The 24,811-nt window shown below is 35.1% G+C and overlaps 1 protein-coding gene across 7 annotated transcripts in view; it reads left to right on the forward strand.

Moving 5' to 3' along the window:
* The window catches only part of LOC109438008 (mitochondria-eating protein-like), a 297,423-nt gene that overhangs the window by 25,521 nt on the left and 247,091 nt on the right, over positions 1–24,811 (forward strand). For 2 of the 7 annotated variants that reach the window (XM_088790152.1, XM_088790173.1), the window contains one exon: positions 902–1,335. In XM_088790152.1, coding sequence (XP_088646278.1) covers positions 902–1,208 — 307 coding nt within the window. In that variant the 3' untranslated portion in view covers positions 1,209–1,335. Of the gene's footprint in view, positions 1–901; positions 1,336–2,854; positions 2,939–5,291; positions 5,338–5,610; positions 10,891–24,811 lie in introns of those variants that run through there. The other 5 variants (XR_012493721.2, XR_012493722.2, XM_074324567.2 and 2 more) reach the window with 5 other exon arrangements.

The raw sequence follows: 24,811 nt of genomic DNA on the forward strand, positions 1-24,811 counted from the left end.
TCTCCATGCTCTTCTGGGCATTCCTGTTTAAGAAAGTGTCCACACTGCATGGCGTCCCCTGCTTTGAAATGAGGACTAACATGTTTTCCATTTTTATTCTCTATTAATTCAGCTAATTTGTAGTAGTTTTTTCTTTTCGTCAGCCATATGACACTGTTCACTCGTTTTGAGTTCAACTGAAATCTGTTATATTTTTACTTGTGCTGTGATTAAGCCATTTATCACTTTTCTCTGTGCAGTTAAATGCTTTTTAGACTCAATTGCAGGACCCCATAAGTATCCGCATTACATTGGATCTGATTAGATGCAGCTTATTGTTCCAGCCAGTTAAGCTATTTTCTGATACTGTCATCTGTTTTTTTTTTTTTCCTACCTACTTCCCACCTTTGGACAAATTTTCTATATTTCATGCAGATCAATTGCTGAATGTATTGATTTATCACAAGATTGAGAGAGAGAGACCTTTTTATCTTCATTCATGTTCTCATTGACCCATTAATTACCCTACTTTGGATATGATCATTGAACCCCTCTACTTAAGTTAATCACCCACTTATACTTCTCTTATTTTGTCTGCAAGTGTACATGAGAAATCTTGTAGGAAGCCTATGGGACTTAACATAGTCTCTAGGATTTCCCTGAATTGCAGCTCTTGTAATCCTGAGACGAGAAGGACAAGATTAGTCTGACATGACTTGTTCTTGGTGAGTCCCTGTCAGGTCCTTGTCGTCACTGGTTCCTATTCTAAGAGCCCACAACCATCTCTTTAATAATAGCACGAGGATCCATATTTATCTAGACCTGAGCTTAATCCAAATGAAAATTTACACTGATGTCCCCCTGCCCAGTTATGCCACATAATTGCTGACCTCTTTCTCCTTCTTTTGTGTGTTTAAAACAGGTACCGTCGCAGCTATGACTCCGATTTCACCGCCCCCTTGGTCTTCTATCACATGTGGCCTGCGCTCATGGAGAATGACACTGTCATCATGAAGGGAGAGGCTGTCACCAAGAGAGGGGCTTTTGTACGGATGCCTTGCGTAGTGAAAATTCATCCCAAGTGTTTGATTCACAAGTTCGAGAACATTTATAAACCCAGAGATTCTATAAAAGAATTTTATAAAGAGTTGTTTGATAAAATTTCATACAAAGGAGAGGAAAAGGATAAGCAGGGAAAGAACAAATTCTTTTCTTTGACTCATTCATGATTCTTCATAATTTCCTGGCAGTAATTTCTTTGCCTGTTGTTTTATTTATTTATAAGATGGAACTAGTCATATTTACCTCCTCCATCTTAGCAATATTATGCTATGATAAGTGCTAAGCCCTTTGAAGTCACCTTATTGGAGGCCTTCTGTAACTCTAAGCATTTTAAATTAATTAGTTAACTTTCAGGGAACAGATGCCAAATTTTTACCGACAGTTCTCTATTTTTGGAAAACAGTGAATGTGCCTTGTTCTCTCCTTGGTATGATGTGTAGAGAGGGGAGGGATGGGGAAAAAGAGGGCAGAGGACTTGGGGAGAGAGGAGCCAATCACCTTTGGAAGGTTGCTTCCTGTATACATTGGTTGTAGAACATGCTAAATAATTGGGCAGCCTTCAAAATAGTCTTAGGTGTGCATGTGTGTGAGTGTGTGTTGTGGTGGGATTGGGTGTTGGAACTGCTGGCCATGGGTGCTCGCATATTCTGTATAGTGAACATTAGGGAGTTTTGACCCTGCCATTCCTAGAGGTAAGTAACTCCTGAAGTGAAGCTTCTAGGTCCAGAGCAAAGCCACCACCTGCGTGGTCTCAGTTCCTGTTCGCTTTGAACTAGAGAATAGGGGACATGTGCCATGGCAGCTTTTCCTCCATATAGTGGAGAAAGGGAGTAGTGCATTTAAAAAAAATTTAAGAATAGGGTTTTTGCAGCTTAAGCAGCCACTGCAGCTAATTGTATCTCAATAAAATATTTTGTGCTATGGAAGGTGAACCCATAGAAATTGGGTTGTGTTGATCTGACAACTACACATTCTCTGCAACGAGTAAGCTCATAAAACATGCTTCTTGCCCCTATAATAATCACCCTCTGTTAAGAAACTCTTATTGTATATTGTCTGTAGTACAATTTGGAAGGGAGGGAGAGGAAATAGCCACTATTCTTATGTTCTATATCAAATAGCAATTGCCTTTTTTCCCCTTCTCTCCCATCAAACATATCACCAACATTTGCCCAAGCTTAAACTCAAGCTTATTCTCATTAAAATGAGAATACCCTAAAAGGAAGAACTTGGAAAAGGAAAAACTTGAATGAAGGGAAATTTTTAAGAAGGATTTTACTGATGAAATCTTATTATAGTGAATATAGTTCTCCTCTTATTCATTAAATTAGTTGGAGAGTAGATGGGCAGCAGTGGTGATTCAGTCACTCATTCATTAATCATTTCATTCAACAATAGTTATGTATTCAGTAGTTATTTATGACCCAAGCACTGTGTTTAGGGGCTGAAGATCCCCAATGAATAAAACAGACACAAATCCCTGCCCACAAGGAGTTTACATTCTCCAACACTTGCAAACTTAATGTAATTTCTAACAACTTACTCATCAAAACAAAATTCTACTAGCACCAAGAGTTTGAAAATTCTCAAGTTCATTGTAACGGGATTTCTATTTTAGAAATACTCTAAATGTATTGTCAAATATTGGGCAACGGTAGGAATGAAGGGAGTGTACCTCATGCTAATGACCAGTAATGGGCAAGTGTAATCATATCAGCAAAACCTTGGTCTGTGGGATATGCATATTGTTTTAAACTATGTGAGTTTTCACAGACTATTGACTGTTTGTTTTTTTTTCTCTCTCTCTTCTTAGTGGAATTCGGTGCAGTCTGTAAGTCGGTGTCGAAGCCGGAGTTTAAGCCCCATCTCCCTCCGTAATCCCATTGGTTTAAGCACGGTACATATCTAATCATTTTCACACAAAATCATCCTATTGTCGACATTTTTTTCTTCAACAGTCGCCTATAAAAGAGGTGATTATAAGTCTATAGGTAGAAAGAGAACCTGTCGCAATCACCCAAAATGGATTTTTATACTACCTTGGGAGAAGGAATTTATTATTCTAGAAAGAAGGAAGTAGAGGCAGTTTTTTTCTGACTTAGTTGAAAGACTAATAGACTTTACTTATTTCATAGTTTTATGAATGAAAATGGGGTATTAGGTATCAGTCTTCTGAACAGAGAATGGGACACCTTGTTTAACTGACCTCGGCACAGGTCCCAGCTTCTTCTGGAACTTACTCTATGATTCGGAGAAATTGCTGAAATGGTTTGGCTTTGGATATTTTATAAAGGGCATTGCAGGGATTAATTTTCTTCTCAACTTCAAAGTTGGAAGAATAAGGTTAGTCTCTTTGTATATTAGTTCTTGGGAGGATTACTAATACTCTGTCAAACAAAAAAAATAGTCAAAATATCTCTGAAAACTAAAAGTGTTATTATAATTCACCACTGTTATTTATTCAACAAATATTATTTAGTCAATGCCTTTTGAATGCAGGGCTGGACCAAGACATGTGGACACCAGATAGGCTAACACAGTGCTGTTCCTTCCAATAAAACACTTTAAAATATTTGTTCAACCTTATTTTAGGGAGAATGGTGAAGGAGAACCACATCTGGCAACACTCCCCTTCTCTGAAATTATCTCTAGCAATGCAGCTCTAACCCCAAACGTCTAAAACCCCCTCGGCAAAACAAAAACAAAAACCCCTGCGGTTAATAAGACTCGACTTTCTTACTGAGTTTCGTGAGCATCTGTTGGTACTCTAGCATGCTCCTTTATCAAATGTTTCCCCCCCCCCCACCTGTATCTGATGAATGCTAGATTTATGGTGGGATTGGCACATAGAAATGGTAAAACATGGTCTCTTCCCTGAATGGGTTTCAATATAGGAAATTTAATATGATGTAAGCAAAGTAACTGAATGTGGATGTGATACAGTCTATAAAAGAAGCACAGAGTAGGCAGAGCTTCCTCTGCCCACTCTGGGTTTGGTAGTGAGGATGGGGTTCAGCTTAATCTGGCAGAATTTCAGTGAGCTGGGAAATTGGGGAGGAAACTCCAGATGAAGCAAATGGCCTGACAATGGAAAAGACTTGCATCTAACACAGCTCTTTCGCTCTTAGAGATTTTAATATAACTTAGTTGTCTTTATTCATGAATAATATTTATAGTAGGTAAAAGCCAAAGGCTAGTGCATTTAGTGGACTGATGAATAAGAAGGAAATCTTGAGAGTTTTATGCTGGAAGAATCACAATTCTCCTCATTCTAAGAGGAATTGGCACGTTAGAAAAAGGAGCAGTTTAGACCCTATTGTGCTTATAACCAGGGCGAAGTTTACCTCTGGATGCTCACTGGAAGGCTATTAATGGGCGCTGTCCCTCGGTAATAAACCCCTGTACGTGTCTGAAGCACCTCCTCTCTCCTACTTTGTGCCTCGTTTTAGATGAGAACAAGATATATTCCCAAAGGTGGAACTGCTACCAAAATTCTGTCCCTTTCCACCATCCTCTCCTTACCACAAGACTGGTACACCTGCAAAATGAAAGACAAATATTTTTGGTTAGTCTGGATTTTTGGCATATTTTAGGTCTTGCACCCAGAACAGCTTCCATCTTTGTTAGTGTCTATTTATGTGAAGTGTTTGAGCAACAATGACGCCTGCAGTCAGTTATTTCTGAGCCATAACAGCATTGTGGGTGCAGGTGGTGGCTTTTGCTTAGTGAAAGCAAAGGTGAGATTTGAGCAATGATTTTTTTCTGGCTGCCCAGTGACCCTCTTTAATAAGGCAGGATTTTGAACACATGAGATAATTCATATAAAATGATTTTAAAACTGCCGGTTTCGATTTTAAAACTGTCAGGCAGTATTTGCTTATTTTAGCTTTAATTAGTTAATAATAATAATAATAATAATTTTCTGGAAAGTTTTTAATTCAGGATGTCCAATCTCAAAGCATCCAATCTCAAAGTCTTTAACAACCATTCACAATAACAAAAGCAATAAAAACTAGGCTACTGAGCCCAGCTGTTAATTAACAGTATAATTTAAACTAAGTTGAGTATCCATTTACTTCAAGAAATTAAAAAGGAATCGCAGTGCCCAACCTTGGGGTGGGGTGGGGGGAAGCATAGTTCTAAGTGTCTCCGAGAAACCATTTAGCTGGTTTTAGAAAAAAGTGTCAAAAGGATTCATTCATCAAGCCCCATCTACTGTGTGATTCACATTACACTTTTATATTTTCTAGGTATCTCGAAGCCGCAGTCCTTCTCCAATAAGATGCGGATTGCCAAGTAAGTGGGATGATTTAGATGAACAGTTTTCTGCTTTTTAATGCTCTTTTTGCAGCAAAATGTTTGGCTTCCTAGGGAACATCTTTTACCTCCATCTTTCATTTCTAGGCAGATGGTACCTGAGCAGGTCCCATGAGTGACACAGGAGGAGCTTAGAACTGAGAGATTTTATTGACGTAAACTTAGATGAACTAACCTGCTTTCATGTAGGCCCTCCCCCAAGAAATTCTAAGAGAGTGACCATAATAATGAACTGTTGATTTTTCTCCCTAGGATTTTAAAACCACGAGACACGTTCCTTTGCCACAGGACATCTGCAATAGCCAACCTCCCCAGCGCCTCCATCTGCCTGCAGTGTCTGCCTCAAACCTCACTTGAGATTATGTGAAAAGGCAATTCTGAGTATCACTCCACAGAGTTAAATGTTTTGGCTTAGCGCATTTGTAATTTCAGATACATTGCATTTTATTTCATTTTATAGATACAAATTCCATTAATTTGATAAAAACTCCTGCCCAGGTGTTTAGGATCATATTCATTTGAAGCAGAGTCTATTACGTGGGTTCAGGATTTTCATCTTGAAGTACTGGGCCCTTTTCTAGGAACTATAGGAACAAAAAAGAAAATCCTTTACCACACTTAGTCCAAAAGACAAGAGGAGTCATTTTAGTTTACAAATTGATCATGTAAGTATTATAGTTGCTGGTACTGGCTTTAACTTGAAAACAATATTGCTGTTTTCATTTTCCTTCAAGGTTTGGGAAGACAGCCTAATCTCAGGTTGGGAACTCTTAGCAGTGGCACTGACTTCAGGCTAAATGTAGATGGTGATGATTTAAGAAACTACATAGTTCGTTGGTTTGCTTTTCTTTCTCTATTTTGAGTCCCCAGTTTGATTTAACTGAGTGCTGTATGTTGAAGCTACTGAAAGAATTTTCTTGCTTCATAAGTGTAGAGCAGTGATTTGGAAAAAAAGACAGCTTTCAGATAAATGATAATTACCTAATGTTTATCTCATGGAAATGTTTCATGTACGTGTTAAATATAAAAGCTATTTTATATTTAACAGCTGGACATGCTCTTTTCCTATTCCAGCTCGTTGTTTACAAATTCAGACCTCCTAAGAGCTCCATCTGACTAAAAAATACCTAAACTCAAGGCCTAAAACTGGGGACACCATTTAATGATTTTAAATTGAGCATATATCCCCTGATTTCTTCACTGTGAAGTACTGTTGAAAGTTCAAAATAATAATGGAATGTGGCTTTCGCAAGACAGGTAATGTTCTTTCTGCTTTTCTTTTCTTTCACTTTAAAGCCGACCTTAAACAAAGCCTTACAAATGACTTTTGCTATGTGCATTTTAGAGAGAAACTCTGAATTAGCCAAAGCTCAGTTTGCATCAGCTCAGTGCCAAAAGCAGCACCTGAAGCTTTTTAGGTGAAAAAAAACCCTAACTTCTCTAAAGCATCTTGTCCCTTGTGGTGGGAGATAGAGATGAGGGAGAGACCGTCTCAGTCCCTGCCCCTTGGGCCTAATGGTCACCAACTGATTCTGAAGAGTGAGGTTATTTTTTTTTTCCTCTTGTGTAATTATGTCATCATCACATTGAGGCAATGCTCGAGGGAGAACTTGGTCCCCAGGTAGTTCCAGTTCCAATTTGGTCATCACCTTGATTTGTAGCCTTAAGCAAGTTACTTCACCTCTCTGAGCCTTAGTTCAATGGCAGAGTGAGAAGGTTGGATGAGATTAGTAGTTCTCTTAACCCTCCCAGACTCCATGCTCCCTTTTATAACAAATGTTTTCTTCTGTCTATTCTGAAATGAAATTCAAAGTTAATATGGTCTATGCTGCATATATACTTAAAAACGATGGATGTAGTACTATAATATAGAGCAGAAAAAAAGAAAGCAGTTTTTAATAAAATAAGATGTATTTCAGTTAAAAAGCTTGGGTATAACCATCCTAGAAGATGAAATTAAGTCATCAGATGCTTGCACCTGTACGTAGAATCCTAATGCAGATCAATGTGTGTTGTATTGGCAACGTCAGTATTTTCATTGGATCTGCTTTTTCTGAAATGGTGGGCAACTCTGGGTAACATTTTGAACAAAAATCTTATAGTTGTGCCTTAACCTACATAGTAAGTGCATTCCTGGAAAAGTTGGTATATATTAAAACCATGCAATAATTACTTTGTGTTGTATGTTGGAAGGTCTTTTCTAAAATCTTGGTAACGAGAATGCCTACCTATCAGAAGTGTTTCAGGAGTTGAATGTGGAAATGCGTGCCCTTGTTTGGGAACAGGTTACCCATATTCATTTATTTGCTGTGTACCCTGGCTGGCCATTTGCCATTTCTTAAGTCTCTGATTTGCGCTATAATCACACAGGGAATGGTAAATAGTCTAGAATAACTTTTGGAAAGGATCCACGAAACCCAAGGAGGTTGACCTATACTCATTTAATCTAGGCATGCAATTTAACCTTAGTGGCTTTGAAAAATGAAAAGCTCTTACTTCATCATCTGGGTAAATGTTAGTTCCCGTATTTTGGTTTAATATCTAATAATGAAATTAAGGAAAAGAGTGCTTCTATACCTGTAGGTAGGTTCTTTGTAACGAAGTGCTTTCCTTCTAGATTTCCAAGTTCGAAGTCCTTCAGTCAACTCCACTCTGTGAGGCCTGAACTGCGGCCAGGAATTCATTCAGTAAACACCACTGACTGCTTGCTCTGGGGTTGACCCTGTGATTGCTGAATTCCTGTGCTGTCTCTTAATTGCCAGCTTTAGTTTGTTTTGTTCGCAGTTCATTGTCATATTCAAGACACTCTGAGTACTTTACCATTTCTATGGAGGTGTCACTTAATTATTTCAGTCCTCCCACAACAAATCCAGATGCCTTCAGTGTTATAGGTAAGGAAACCACGCAGGCTTCTTCCAACGCCTTATATTTCAGAATGTTGTTCTATCCTGTTTTCTTTTGTTCATCTATGGACTATAGCATCAATACTTTCATTCATTCATTCATTCGTTCATTCATGCATACTTGTTCAGTGAGTACCTCCTGTGTGCCAGATACAGTACATACTCTAGGAACATGGTGGTGGACAGGCTTCCGGCTCTTATGGAGCTTGCTGTCACGTCCAGTTGCATGCCTTGGTGATTTATCTGTCATAGAGAACAGATATGATGGAAGAAAAACAAAATGGAGTCACACAGCACATTTAAAAGGGAGAACGTCAAATATCAATTGAAGAATTTAAGTACATTAACAGGGAGGCAAATACCCATATATATAAGAAAGTTATGCAAGGCAATAAGGGAAGTGGGTGAACCACACAGAGAATGTAACTCAGTGTAATTCAGTTACGTCATCCATGGGGGAATTACTCAGTCTTTTAATAAATATCTACTAAACCCACGATCCTAGCATTAATGATAAAGTGAGTGTGGGAGGAGGAGCTCCTAAGATCAATTGCAACGCTTTCCATTACCACCGCTGTGTGCTCACCTGCTCTATTATTCCTAGTAACGGGGCAATTTGCAGACCACGCTAACTCACTTTAGGCACCCCATCAATCCTTCATGTGGCGATCGCTGCCAATAGCGTTCTATAAAGTTTGGGTTGAGTGGAAGATTTCTCAGTATGACTTTGAATAATATACATATCTATAATTAAGGGTAAAGCTTTTAAGAAACTAGTATTACAAACTGCGTTAGGTTGTTGAAGTGTGAGCCCAGGAACCACATGGGTGACATTCAGTATATGCCACTTAAATACCAAAGTAGTGAAGTTTGTTGGCCTTCGTACAGTGAATCAACAGGACCTTGAAAATGAAGCAGGAACTACTTTTTTAAAAAATTTTAAAATAGAATGTGATGGGACAATTTCACACTTAAAAAATTGCCCACTGGGTGCCAGTTCAAACATCGTACTTTCCATAGTAATACTGGCAGTTGTATATCAAAACTGGATAGCTAACTCTATTTTCTACTGGTTAAGCAACAAAAGAATATGATAAATGGGTATGTTATAGCTTTATTTTGATACAGGTTAAGCCATAATTTTAGTGATACAACCAAAATAATGTATTGAAATGTGATGTGAAATGTGTTTTAGAAAAGCTCTTTTAGTCATTGAACAATAGTCAGATCTTGAGTGCCCGTTGATGAATCAGACCCTTTCGCAGTTGATTTCTGGTGTTGGGAGGCTGGAGATGGGACATTACATTTTCCTCCTACTTCTCCTGTCTTCTGAGACTAGGTAACAAATTTCAGATCCATGTTTTCAGAATAACAGATTTCAGGGTTTGGCCCAGTTCTGTGAGTCACACATTAATGTGAGAGTGGAAGAAATTATTTGTTCACTCATCACTCATTCACTTAAGAAGCATTTTCTGATGCTTGTTAAATGTTCCAGGCACTGTGTTAGGCCCTGGGGATACAGTGGTGAACAAGACTTTCCGTTGTGGAGAGAATGCGCTCAGCACTCCAGAGCAGTGTGTGCCTGTGGCATGGGTCTGTGATGTCTCTGAAAGATGCAGCAATGACTGGTGACAACTTCTTGTTTGGGAGATAATCTTCAGTCCATTATATTGATAGTGGGCTGAATCAGTCAGTCTTCCATGGCACTGTCACCTGGAAGCCCAGACTTAGCACCAAGTGATAACTCATTCAGGGAGATTTCCCAGCATAATATAACATATGGAGAAAATGAATCGAGAAAATACAACTTAAATAATGGGCTAGAAATGGCAAGAAGGGGCATAAAGGGCTTTGTACTGATCCTTGGAAAGAGGCATTAATTAGAACAAGAGAAGACACTTCGTCAGGGTTGGAGAATCTATTTTCCATGCAGGTAATTTTAGGAGCCCTCCCAGGAAGGCCTTGCCACTCACTCATGCTTTCTTAGCAAATCCTTGACATTTCATTTTCAAAGGTTACTCAAACTTAAGACTTTGAAGATGGTTAGCATGCAAAAAACTTGGAGTAATAATCCATAGTATGAATGAGGCTTTGGATTCTCTCCTGAAAGTCATATGGATAGAGGGAGAATTAGGTCCCTTAGTATGTGGTTAGGGTTGGCAGGGTATGTAATGGAAAGGTTTTTCTCTTTGAATGGGATGGTCGAGGGCATGAAAACCAGGTTTCATCTATTCTGTTGGCATGAGCACAGACTTACTAGCCAGTGAGAGTTCTATCTTTCCAAAAGGCAGCTTATTTGAGAAGTGGTTGCCATAGATTGGGTGTTTGTGTCCCTCACAAATTCATGTGGTGAAACCTAACCCCCAGTGTGATGGTACTAGGAGGTGGGGCCTTCAGGAGGTGCTTAGCTCCTAAGGGTGGACCACTTAGGAATGGGATTAGTGCCCTTATAAAAGACACCCCAGAGAGCTCCCTGGCCCCTTCTGCCATGTGAGGACACAGCAAGAAGATGGCAGTCTGTGAACCAGGAAGCAGCCTCTCACCAAACACTGCATTTACTCGTGCCTTGGTCTTGAGCTTTCCAGCTCCAGAACTGTAAGAAATAAATGTTTCTTGTTTAAGCAACCCACTCGGTGGCATTTTTGTAACAGCAGCCTGAATAGACTAAGACAATGGTTATCTTTGATCCAAGACCCATTTGTATCTGTACTATATCCTGTTGCGTGTTGACACCTCTTTGCTGCATGTCACTGGCCTTGATGTGATGTAACTGACTTCTGGTTTTTTTGGTTTGTTTTGAAATAGTCTCACTAAAACTAAAAAGAGGGAGCGGAATAAAAGAAAAAGTTTCATGTTTTCTTTGATTGGAAAATAAATTTCTGGGTGTTATAAAAGTGGTGGCATAATTTAATTCATATATTTTCTATTGATAATTTGATGGAAAGCTTAAGATGACCTTCAGTTTCCCAGAATATCCGCTGTAGAACACTAATAACTAGTACTTAATCCAAAATTTACTCTGTGGCACTTTACATTATTAAATTCATTTTACAGATGAAGAAGCTAAGGCTCAAGGTCATTATTACTCACTAACTCACCCCAGGTCACGCAGCTAAATGTTGGAGCAAAATTTCAAACCCAGGTGTCATGCAGGGACTCTGTTCCCACTCCCCACACAAGAACACAGGATATGGTGAGGCCAAAAAGGAACCATAGATAGGGAGTCACTGAGGTTTCTGAGTTTCTAGCGAGGCTGGTTACAGAAACAGGGCGATTCACAGACGTTGTCCCGATGAGGTTATCCAGGATGATGAACATGTGGTGAGAGCAGAGCTCTGGGGAGCAATAATGGGTATGGGACAAGCAGAAATACTGCACATGTTTTTGTGATGAATAATTTAAATAAAAAACATAGTAAACGCTAAAAATGTCCGTAATTGGGCATATGTATGTATAACATATATATGTATGGTCATTAGATTGCTGCAGGCTTAGAGTATAGGGTAACTCTAAAAGAAAGTATTAATACCTTGAATAGTCATAAAAATTTTAAAGAACATAGTAAACTTTTATAATGTTTTACTTTGTAATGAAATGTAATAAACATTTAAAAGAAAATATAGAATGTATTTGGATAAATTATTTAGACTTGCCATTGCATTTCTTTTGTTAGCTATAGGTTTATACTATCTTTGATACCCTACCCTCCAAATTATTTTGTGACCTATTCTCCACTTAAATGGAATCCTCTCTTTATTCCATTTTACCTACTTCAGACATCTTTGAAATATATATTGATGTAAAAATCCAGTTCTTCAGAACATATGTCAAGCCATATATGATCTCATTCTACAGAAGACAAAAGAAAGATCTGGGATACCTAGAAGTTAATATTATATTCTTAGGTTATAGTTGGCTTATTTAAAGAAATCAAAATAATCAAAGTGTCCCCAGATATTATAACATACAGTGGTGAATTTTCATTACATTTGCAGAATGAATGGAATAAGAGAAAACAGTATTGTCATATAAGTGCTAATGTGTACTGATGAAGGTTTCCTGCATGATAAACAATAGATGATTGTTTTTTTTGTGTTACGATTGAACAGCCATAGAGTTCTGAATGCACAACTTCAATAACTGCATGATAAACGCTGGCAGCCTGAAGTCTTCAATTAAGGGGAAAAAAACCCCACAGATCTTCCAGGTCATTTCCAGGTGAATAGAAAACTTCATTGCAATTAGAGTTTCCACCAGGAGAAAGAACGCAATCTAATCCCATTTATAAATAACAAAAGGAACAGTGATAGCAATTTATCATCAGTCAGTGCCAAGGAAATACACTAAGAAAGTGACCAGAGCAATTAAAGATAGTGTAGGTCTGTGTGCTGGGATGCCTGAACCTAAACTAAGTATGCTGAGTTCCAGGGACACTATGGTCTGCTTGCACTTAGTTTTTTCTTCATTTAAAAAAATAAATAAATAAAATAAATAAATAAATAAATAAATAAATAAATAAATAAATAAATAAATAAATAAATAAAATATTTTGAGGATAATTTTTCATGTCCTAATGTGGCTATGATACATTTATCTTTAAAAATATATTCCTTAATCCCTTTCAGTTAGCAGAGATGACAGATATCACAGATATTGTGAACATCATTATTTATCTCATATAAGAAAGTGATTACTATGGTTTATTAAGTATTTTTATGATCACGTTTCTCCTCCACTACTGCCTTATTATTTATACAACTTTAAAAAATGTTTCAATATTATATTGAGATATATAATATATACATTTAATTAATCATAATCTACCTTAAAATATGATAGCCCTTCACATGTAGTGTAAGAACCTTACAACAGCAAGCTCCCATGCCTCCCATCCATTTTGGTATTACTGATATACATTTCACTTTTACATATGCTATAAACACCAATACATTACTACTATTTTTGGTTTAGCAGTCAACTTACTTTTACAAAGATTAAAAACTAAAAAACACATTTTTCTACTTTGATCTTTGCCATTTCCAGTGCTTTCTATTCCTTGTGTAGATGAGATTTCTATCATATGATCATATTAATATAAGTTTATAATATCCCTTTAGACTAATGAAGTTCCATTAATTTTCTTACAGTGCAGTGCATGTCTGCTGCTATTGAATCCTCCATTTTACTTTACCTGAAAAAGCCTGGTTTTCTCCTTCCATTTTGAAAGAAAGCAAATGAAAGATGGATATTTAAATAAAGAATATAGTTTGGTAGATTATATTTTATTCTTTCGACACTAAAGTTTTCAGACCACTCCCTTCTCACTTACATATTTTTTTAACAAGAACACTGCCAAATTTCTTATCTCGGTTCCTCCATATTTTATGTGTCTTTTTCCCTCTGGCTACCTTCTAAATAGTTTCAGTCTCTATTATTATTATTTTTGTTGTTGAATATGATGTGTCTAGGAGATTTTAATTTTTTTCCTTGATTTTTAAAAAAATAGTCCACATGTTCTTTGAGCTTCTTGGAAATATATTTAATTATCTTTCACAATTTTTGTAAGAATCTTAACTATTATTTCTTCAGATATTTTTCTGCCCCATTATTTTTATATTTCTTCTGAAATTTCAGTTGCATGTATGTTAGACAATTTGATAGCGACTAGTAACAGTATGTACTATTACTTTTTCATTTTATTTTTTCTTTTGTTTTAGTTAGGGTAATGTCTATTGGCATCTCTTCAGTGTCACTTTTCAAACTTTATCAAGCTTCTTCAACTTCACTGGTTCAGATTATGATAAGAGGAAAGTTCAAAGACTTCCATGAAAAGACATTAAAAAAAGGAATTGTAGGCTATTCAATCTTTAAAGAGGTAATGATTGAAAATTGATAAAAGATATGAAACCAATATAGGCAGCACATAAACCAACACAGGATATAAAACTAAATTATATGCACACTTATTGCAAAAATATGTAAGATGCCAAAGACTAACATAAAATCTTAAAAACATCAACAGAGAGAAGAGAGATAATGCTATAAATATCTGGTGATATTACAGAAATTACTAGTAGCACCATCTCAACAGCAGCCATGGGTATCTTGCCTATTACCTCCCTTCTGTAATATAGATTCTAAGCTTGAGAAGGAATATTTTTGGCTTGGAAATATTAACAAAAAATTAATAATGCAGAGATAAGAAAGCTAAATATATCCAAAGAAACTTTTATTTCTTCTCACAAATCAAATTTGCTCTGGCAAGATTGTATAGTATATTAAAAACAAACAAACAAAACACATTACCATTGTAAATGGGTCTATGTGATATGACAAAACCAGAAACATTGAATGTAAATTTATATTTTTGAATATGCTTGTTGTTTCACATGATACATTTATGGCATGCGACTCCTTTTACAGTTTTTATTTTTACTATTTAAGTGTGGACATGATGCCAAATTTAGGTATTTCTTAACTCAATGTGTTCTCTCTGGTGATATATATCGCATTATATACTGATGTTTATATTGATATCTACTGATATGTATCACACATACAAAAATAAATAGTGACATACTTTACAAATCAAGATAACTATTTATTTAGTAAGCAAGCTATGAGTTTATATAACTCACAAACTGTTTCTGACACCTCGCCTGCCCTTGTTAAACATCTATTGACTACTTCTGTGTCTACCTGTATAAGTCTCAAACCTCTCTCTGTGTCTCTGTGTCTCTGTCTCTGTCTCTCTCTCTCTGTGTCTCTCTCTCTCTCTCTCTCTCTCTCTCTCTCTCTCTCTCTCTCTCTCTCTCTCTCTCTCTCTCTCTCCCCTCCTCCAGCCCCCAGCCCCCAATTCCCATTTATACTACTTTAGTTAGAGGTCCTGGCCAATTTCAATTACCTATACATAGTTTTTCATAATTTAAGTTTCTTTCCACACACATTCAACTTTTATTATGCTTTCAGGGTGAGTTTTCTGAAATAAACATTTTACCATTCAACTCACCAGCATAAAATCTCTATGGCTTTCTACTGTGTACGACACAAAATTAAAATCTGTATCATAAATCTGTTTGTATTGCTTTACTCATTGATATTCAAAGGTTTAATTTCTCCCATTTTGGAGTTTGTTCATTTTTCCAGAGCATTGGATTGCCTCACTGTGATTTTTGAGAGTTCATGTTTTGTTGTTAAATTTAAAAGGAAGATCAAAACATCATAAATATACAATTAATAGAGTAGAAAGAAATGTGTTACATGAATGCAGAGAAGTAGTGTCTTACTTTTCCAAATCTTGCAAAACGTTTGGCTATGTGAATGCATTTGTATGGACATTATTAGAAAGGACCTGTTCAGGTGAGTTGCTCTTTTCAGCTTTCCCTTATCCATCTCCTTTTGAGAAAGTGGAGCAGCTGGTAAGAAGACATGTTGAAGTAGGGACAGTAGGTGCAATGGTTAGGAAAGGTGTTTCCAGAATAACGCATCCACTATTTGCCCACACCATTTATTAGCTATGTGGACTTTACTGAGTTACTGAAACTCTCTGTTTATACCTCTTCTAATTGTGATAAGACCAACTTTGTAAGTTTGTTTTTAAGATTAAATGAGTTATCACATATAAAGCAATTATAATGTGCCTAGAATAGTAAGTGCTTAAAAAGCATTAAGTATGACCATTATTATATTTTCAAATGTTACACATAGCTAATTTATCAAGCAATTATATAGGTGAAATAAGTGCATTTTTAAGACTTAAAAGGATTCAAGCGATTTCATCCCATGAACTTTTTGCAGGAAAGTAGTAAGGATATGCTGAAGCAAATGAAGGGATGAATCAAATAAAAAAGAAGATTAGGATCCAGAAAAGTGTGGAAACAAACTAGAAAAGCTTTACCGAACGGCAGCTAATTGACTGAAAAAGTAAATAACATATTGGAGCAGAAAAATAAAGGCTGAAGGGACGATGGTTTCAGTCGATAAGGAAGACTCAACAGGACTTCATTGGTTACAACGTTTGGTAAAATCATTGACTAATATACAGACATGTATTTCATAAAAAAGAAATTAAATTTGTAAGTTTGAAAAGTATACAATGAAGGATTCATTCTAAAATATATTATTTGGATCCATAATGAAACTTTCCTATAAATTAATGTAAACTCTGTTTATATTTTCTTACCTTTAGGCCAAAAATAAAGATATTGTTACACTATGATTAAAGGGCATTATGTAAATCACAAACTGGAAAACATAAAATTAAAATATAGATTGCAGATATTAAGAGTTGGGAGCAAGGGAACAAAACTTAGTATTCACAGCACCTTCATCTTTCAAAACTGGGAGTCAAGTGAGAGTTGGTAGAAGTAACATGGATGTAACTTATTTAAAAAAATTTAAGCAATTTATAAAAGAATTAAAATGGGCATATAGATATGACAGGACAATGGTTGGGAAGAGAAAAATTATGAGATGAAATAAATGAGCTAAGTTGTCATCTATTATAACAATAAAATGATAGCTAATATCTAAAATGTATACACCAAGCACATATGAGAAAGCATATTCATTTGATATATAGCCATAACTAACAGAAAAATGACCTAAACAATTCAACAGAAGTTGCTTGGGAGAGCAGTAATAGGAGTTGGCAGACGAAAATAGCAGGAGATAGCTGTATTTTGTTAAAGTCACTGTATTTGTCTTTTAAAAAATAAGAATATATTACATTTCAAAGAATAATAAAGCAGTAAATATCAAATAATAAAAATGAATTCTGTACCATATGAAAATATATGTCTCTAACCAGTATCAAATAATTATTATATTTTTAAAATTACAGTGGGATATTTTTTAAGTAACAAAAAATTTAAGCTACGATATGAATAAGAGGCTGGAAATGATAGGTTGGGCATCCTTACATAATAACAGTGGAAATATAAGTCAAAGAATTGCTTTTATAGAAAATTAGCATTAAATGTCAAGTATTTTAAATTACCTTTTATTAGAAATCTATCCCAAGTAAGCAATCATAAATTTAGATAAGGTCAGACTATATTATAAAACAAACAGTAGCAATTGAAATTTTATTATACATTGCATCTTTAATTTTAAAAGCTATACCTTGATTTCAAAATTAGAAATGTATAGATGAACCATGCAGTCAAGGAATTCAGGTTACACATTGGGAAAGTGAAATAATAATAACAAATTGGTTTTAAATAGGAGGAAAGACAAGTCAATGGCAAATTGTCAAATAATATCAACTCTTCCCTCTTCGTAATGTTTGTCACAAAACAAATGAAACTGTATGATTCTTAACTCACTATATTTCTTGGTGAAAAACAAGTAATTTCAGTAGATGGTGTGTTTTTTTGATTACACAGTTATTAAACGACTTAAGTGTTTAGCTGACTATAATCTCATGAGGAAAGATAATTAGTTATTCTATTCTCTGCTGAATTCTCAGAATCTGGTAAAATATCTTCCTTTGCAGATGTTCATTAAACACTTTTGAAATCAATGAATTAATTAACAACTTAGAACCATTTCTCATTTTTCCTTTTGCTTTGGGAAGAATGTTTTACCAATCAGAGAAACAAGGAGACAGTCATTCAATGTAGACTAAACCACAGCTGCCAAATCATTAGGGACATCTGCTGCACCTACAACAGTCTTTGCATCGCTGGGTTTCTTCAGTCATTAATGTTTTAGAGGCTGAGACAGCCATGAAAATGTTAGACTCCAAGAATTTACTGAAATCTGGGGCGTATTGTTGACAGTTCCACAGTTCATGGGATAGGTGGTGTGGGGACAGAGCCAGGAGTGCAGTTTCCAGGCTCTCGGCCTCACATGGAAAGGTGCTGGCTCAGGTAGTAAGTAAATGGCCATCAACTGTGATTGGATGGCCATCAGCTGTGGCTAGTTGTCCGTCAGCTGTAACCAGTGAGCCATTGGCCACTACTATAACTGCTGTGGCAACGCTAGCAGAAAATGGGGGCTAGCAAGAAGATGGTGGCGGAGCCTGCAAGCGGTACAGTGAGGATTGCGAACAGTGTGGCTCCTGCTTCCTGTTTCTCCAACCCAGCTGCCAGCGAGAATATAGTGGTATGACTCCCCTACCTATGGCTCCGTGGGTGTTCCTGTTTGGCCTCACCATATCCTGCGTTCTTCTGTGGGGAGCGGGAGCAGAGACCCCGCAGGCCGCCCTGCACAACAGGTGGGATTCTGAGCAAATTACACTTACATCTACAAGTTGAGAATGACTGACCTATGTCTCAGGCCTTTTTTAGTTTAAAGGTGACATACATTTTCCTAATCTTTATAAAATGGCCTAAAACATTATAGCGCCATTATATTTTCTTTGCCATTTAAATTCTAAACACCCCAAATGTACTTTTTTTTTCATATTCGTCTAAGACATTAGCAACATTCTGAAACTCTGTATTACATTGAAATCAGAAAATTAAAGTAGACTCAGTGGAAAATAGAACAAGGGAAATACAGAATCTGTTTAAACTAGGGAGGCTTTGATTGTGAGATGTGATTAAAAAAAAGATGTTTAATGTAATGTACCTTATGTTAATTGGTCTTACTGATTTGTAGTCACATATTACATATTTACCAAAATTTCCATCTAAAATAAGTTAGAATATTAAAATAAATGTAGTTGATGTATTTCTGTATACATAGAATATGGAGTTTCATCGTGGTACACATATATTTGAAAAGTTATGATGTCAGAACTTTGCATTTATCAAAAGGCTCTTTTCATATGCTGTGGATTTTTTATTTTTATTCTTCCAAGAGAGTTAATAAAAATAAGAGGAAATTCAGAGCCATATATATATCACAGCAGCTGAGGAAAAGCAAGCAGCTGGGGCATAAACATGATTGTAGATTCATTAGAGCAGGAATATATATTCAGGCCTACCTGCCATTCCAAGCTGGGGAAACATTTAATTATTGTCAATGCCATAGTATTGCAACAGCTCACTGGACCCAAAGCTGCTTGAAATATTACAAACAAGACATCTAAGGCATCCTTGAGGGGGAGAAAGAAACAACTGTAGCTGGAGCCAAAGAGAAAAAAATTCCCTAAATTGAACTACAGAGTCAATATGATCTTTATAAAATAAGAATAACGATAATAATAATAAAGTTCATCATGAAATCATCTTCTGGAAGATTTTGATCCCTGTTTCTTACCCTAATAGTTGAATTTCAGGATCTCCTATTTGTCAATTCTAAAATATCGCCATGTCTTTCTTTGCACATTTGGACTACAGGAACAGAAGGAGAGTTTAATTTCCGATTTCTTCACCCTGATTTTACTAGTGTAACCTTGATTCCATTGCAGAAGAAATAAGATATTCAGAATCACTACAAAATATAAATAAACCACTCATCTACATGCAGCAAATTTAGTTTGCCTCTGTGATGAAATCAATTTACAATTGTTGCTTGAAAAGTCCCTTTATTTTTCTGTTTTAAAATGTTGCTCAAAATGTACTGATCAATGATAAAAGCTACAAATTCTTTGAAATCACTTGGTGCTAAAGACAGATTTCCATAACTATGGCAAATTTATAAACCACATCTATCATTTTAAAAACCTTAACAAAAAATAAATAAAAGTGATAGACTATTTCATTTCTTTTTAACAAAGAAGTCCATGTAACCTTCTTCCAATTGGTAAAATTTAGTCATGAATATATTGTATATTGAAATCTAAAGATGTTGACTATTTCTTTTTCATTCTTATTTTGTAGGAAGATGAGAGATTCAGTAGTAATAACACCTGGAGCTTCTACTGATTCAAAGGTTAAAAGGGAAGTTAAACCTGTTCTTTTAATTACCCCTGATAGCCTCTCATAGAAGTAAGGTCTATAAACAGAGTTGCTAGGAAGGGAGTCTAGAAGTAATTTACATCACCGTCAAACACAAATTATGCCTAACGGCTTTGCATTTTGATAACTCAAGCTAAGTTAGGAAGAGCCAGTATAACTAATCTTGTGTATAAAATGAGACTTAGATTTAAAAGACCGCTTTTCAACATCACAGAACATGCAAGTCTCATACCTGAGAGTGGTTACTTTCAAAAACACATTGAAATGAATTTCATTTTAATCACTGTTCCAAACGCTTGATTTTATTAATACATAAAAGGATAAGTACATAAAAATAATAGTACATGTGTGGAATTGTAGATGCAAGAATATCAATTCAACCTGGAGACATTGTTTGATGTACACACAGTGATTTGTCCCTTACTCTTTCATGCTCTGAATTTATGCACTCTTCATAAGTTGGTCTTATAAGTGGAAATTTGAGCCCTAAGTTTCAGATGCTGTCTTTTAAAGCAGATTTGCATTTGCTTCTCCTGGAAGTGAAAGGTAACTCTCTTAAACAAGATCACACTATCCCCCTTCCATCTGCTCTGGCTTAATTTCAGGGTTTCAGAGTCTGACCCCCCAGCCTTGTCCACTTGTCAAATGCTTCATCTCACTGTTGAAATACAGATACCAGCATTTTTATTTTTCTTCTTGCTGACTTTTTTTCAGTATTTGCTTCCTTTTTAGTATTTGCTTACTCATGTACTGGCTTTAAATGAATGGGGGACCGAAAAAAAGTAGCAAATGAAATTGTAATTCTGACTATTAGCCCAATATACAATTAAATACAGAGGTTAGATATTCTAAAATGACAGCCAAGATATCACTCCCTTGCTTACTAACTATAAAATTAATTGGTTGACTTTCTTCTCTAAGCCTTAGTTTCAGAATTCTGAAATGGGGAATATACTAATACACAATTAAGATTATTTCATGTAAATTCTTAGTAGTGTTACACCTAGTAACTGTTTAATATATGGCAGCTATTATTTATCACTGTTTTAATTTCTTGTTAGATAATGCAGAAACAAAAAGGAAGAGGACGGAAAATACAAGAATTGTAAGAAAAATGATCAGAAACCAAAATGCCGTTGTATATTGATTAAGATACAAAGAGAACAGGAAATTGAGAGAAATAGATATAAAGAAAGATAAACAGGCATAGACTCTTGGAATAAGATACAGAGATAAAGAAGTATTTAGGTTCAGAAAAAAGTAGGGCCGAAAAAATGAGAAACAGATTATGGAGAAACAAATTCAGAGAAAAATGAAGCAGTGAGAGATTCTGTAGATACTGAGTGAATTACATTTGTAAAGATTTGTACTGAAATCACTTAGTTGTAAAAAATCAAATGTCACGACCTATAAAGTTTCTTTAATTCAGATTTTTTCTAAAGTATTTCCAATTATTGTGACTGTTACTCCAGCTTTCATTCATTTTTACACTTCTGAAAGTTACCATTATATAAAATAATTAATACTTTAAATATCCATTTATCAAAGGAAACACAAAAAATATATTTTAAGATGACCAAATGGCATCTAACTGCTTAATTTTTATTCAGTTTTATTCATTTCTTTATAATGCCTCTTCTACAATTGCCTGAAGTGATATAAAAAGCTGTGTCTATATTCTATTATTAGCAGTGGAAAGAAGAGAAAACCCAGAGTCCCTATGTAGTCAGATTCATTGTCAAAACACATAATAAGAATCAAAATATAGGATTAAGTGTACAGGAAGACAGACGCTGTCTGTGTTCATAAAATCTATAGAAATGTCTGGCATTCATGAATGAAAAAATGTGTGAATGAATCACTGAACATATAGGAAGGTAATGGAGGTGGGAAGGAAACTGACGTTTATGGAGTGTCTGCCAGGAAGTATTAAGCATTCTGCCTTTGTATTTCATTCAGTGCTCAGAACTATCTTGTATGATAGGAACTACCATGCTTGTTTTCACATTAAACTCAAGTTCAGAGTCCCTTGGTAACTCACCTAAGGTCACATTCATACTGAGCAGTATCGTCAGGCTTCTCGTTACAATTTGCTTGATCTCAAGCCCATTACCTTTCTACTACACTGTACCCTGTCCCCACTATACAAATATAATTTTCAGAATTAAATGATTATTTTTCTTGAGGAAATCTGCCTTTATAGCTTCAGCAACTCACTAGTATGAAGGATTATTCTCTAGGTCACACTTTACCTCTTCTTATTCCAATTAAATTGAATATAGTCCATAGAGCATTGCACAAGCAGTCCTGGAAACAAGTTTCTAGTGTTCCTTATGGCATAAACTAGCAATATTACTTTTTGTCAAGTTAATAAACTTTATTAGAGATAACTATTTTATCAACTGAGCTTTGGATTTAAATATCCTTAACATGGTAATTCATTGAGACAAATCGAAGACTCCCTCAACATTTTCATCTTGTATATCCAACTACATAAATCATAGCATGTTGTAAATTAAACATCTTTTTGTAACTTTTTCTCCATCTGAGTATCATATATCTTGTTTTCTATTTCCTGTATATTTCACTATGTCCACTCCTCAGTATACTTTTCCACATGAAATCCCACGCCTTTCATGAGGTTTACTGCTTCCATGGTGGACATAACCTGTGTTTTAATTGACATCTGTGCATAGAGTCACTGGTTAAAATTTGTTTTAATCACAGTCTAAAGTCAATAAGACTTGTGATTATGCTTTTTTCTTTTCTCATATGCACCATAGTACTTATGAATTATTAACATACAAATTGAAAAACAAGTTGGTAACCAGAGTTTAGTGGCTGGCAGTAATCCATATTAGTTCCAAGAACAACTCTACACACACACACACACACACACACACACAAACACACACACGATATGATCTGATATATGTTCAGGAATATATATATATATATATACCCATCTATGTATAAACCTTGATATAAACATATATATATGCTTATCTTCCTTTGAGTAGAATAATTCATAATATCCTTTTTTGTGATTTATTATGTGAGGAGACTTACTATACTGTGTCAAACTGGACTCCATCTGAGTATCATATATCTTGTCTATATATTCAATCTTGACAGACATGCTCTTTTCTTGAAGAGTGAAAAATTGACTTTATTAATTTATAATCAAATCTTATTTTAACTATGAACAATATCTAAGATAAAGACAATGTGACTAAAATTGTACAACGTATATTTGATAATCCTTTATATGTTTTAAGTGCAATTGAATTAATCAAAAATTTTGGAATTTCAAGAAATGTTTTAGTGATGCTATACTTTTAATTCTAAAGGGCAAAATGTAGTTACCTATCAAAATTCACAAAGAAGGGAATGTTGGAATATAATTACCATCAATATTTCTTAAGTTCAATATCACCTAAAAAGAAACTCCCTATCTTTATTGAGGATGGAATGGCAAATATATAAACACAATTTCTGAGATGTATTTAGTGTTATAAAAAACAACCCAAAAAAATCAATGTTATGTAGAGACCAAACATTATCTTTAAAAAATAAAGTAAAAGAGACACCATACTGGAGAAATATTAGGAAGTGTTATTAATAATGCTAAAACTAAAGAATATATTCTCACCAAATTTGATATGTGGAATTTTGCCTGAAAACAATGAGTTAATATTTTTGAGTATGCAAGCTTTTGTTTTCTTTTCTTTCTTAAAATCAATACACTACATTTTGATGACTGATAGAGGAGATATAGAAACAGGGGAAATAATAAAATAATTCAAAATTATTTGATTTTATTGTTTTCACACACTTGTAGCAAGAACCTTTAAAAATTAAGGTATATTTAATTTAAAAAATCAAGAATCCTCATTGTATAAAATTGTAAAATAAACTTATAAAAAGAAAAACTAAATGCAATTTAATCTTTCAATCTAGATACAAATTATATTACCATTTTGGTTTCTTCCTAGGTTTTATTCTAAACATGTATCTTTTAGAGTCAACTACATATTAAATAGTTTATCTTGCATATTGATATTTTTACATAATACTAAAAGTACATGCATTCAAAGTTATTTAAAATTATTAACTGTAATAATCTTGAATGTGTGTGATTTCAGCCTATGTATATACCGAAATATTATCAAGCATTCCAAGAATGAAGGGTATTTAAGTGTCACCAATTTAAATACATATATATTTAAATATTGTGTGTGTGTGTGTGTGTGTGTGTGTGTGTGTGTGTGTGTATTTTAAATATAAAACACTGGGTGAGGTAAAAACAGATGCCTAATACAAGGGCAATCATTTACACACCACTATTGTCACCTGAGAGCTGTTCTTATTCTTTCTTTAATTTCAAAGGAGAGAAAATAAATGGTTAAAGGTGCAGTGAGAATGAGGCCTGATCCCTTTATATAGAGAGAAAAGTGTAACTTATTTTCTAACAGTGCAAAAGGGAAACAAAATACTGTACTTTGAAAGTTTGGGAGACCACAGATTTTAAATCTGGAGGTCTGATAAGGAATAGATGTATTGAGAAAGTGATAACGGAAATGTAAACTGAGAAGGAACATTCATTCTGAGGCAACTTTGGGAAGCTTTATCACTTCCTATTTTTTTTTTTTAATATTCTACTAACTCATCAAGGAAGTGTCCTTGGTCTAATTAAAATAA

Source organism: Rhinolophus sinicus, chromosome 1 (assembly GCF_057876585.1).
Source record: "Rhinolophus sinicus isolate RSI-liver-muscle chromosome 1, RSI-T2T, whole genome shotgun sequence".
Taxonomy (NCBI): domain Eukaryota; kingdom Metazoa; phylum Chordata; class Mammalia; order Chiroptera; family Rhinolophidae; genus Rhinolophus; species Rhinolophus sinicus.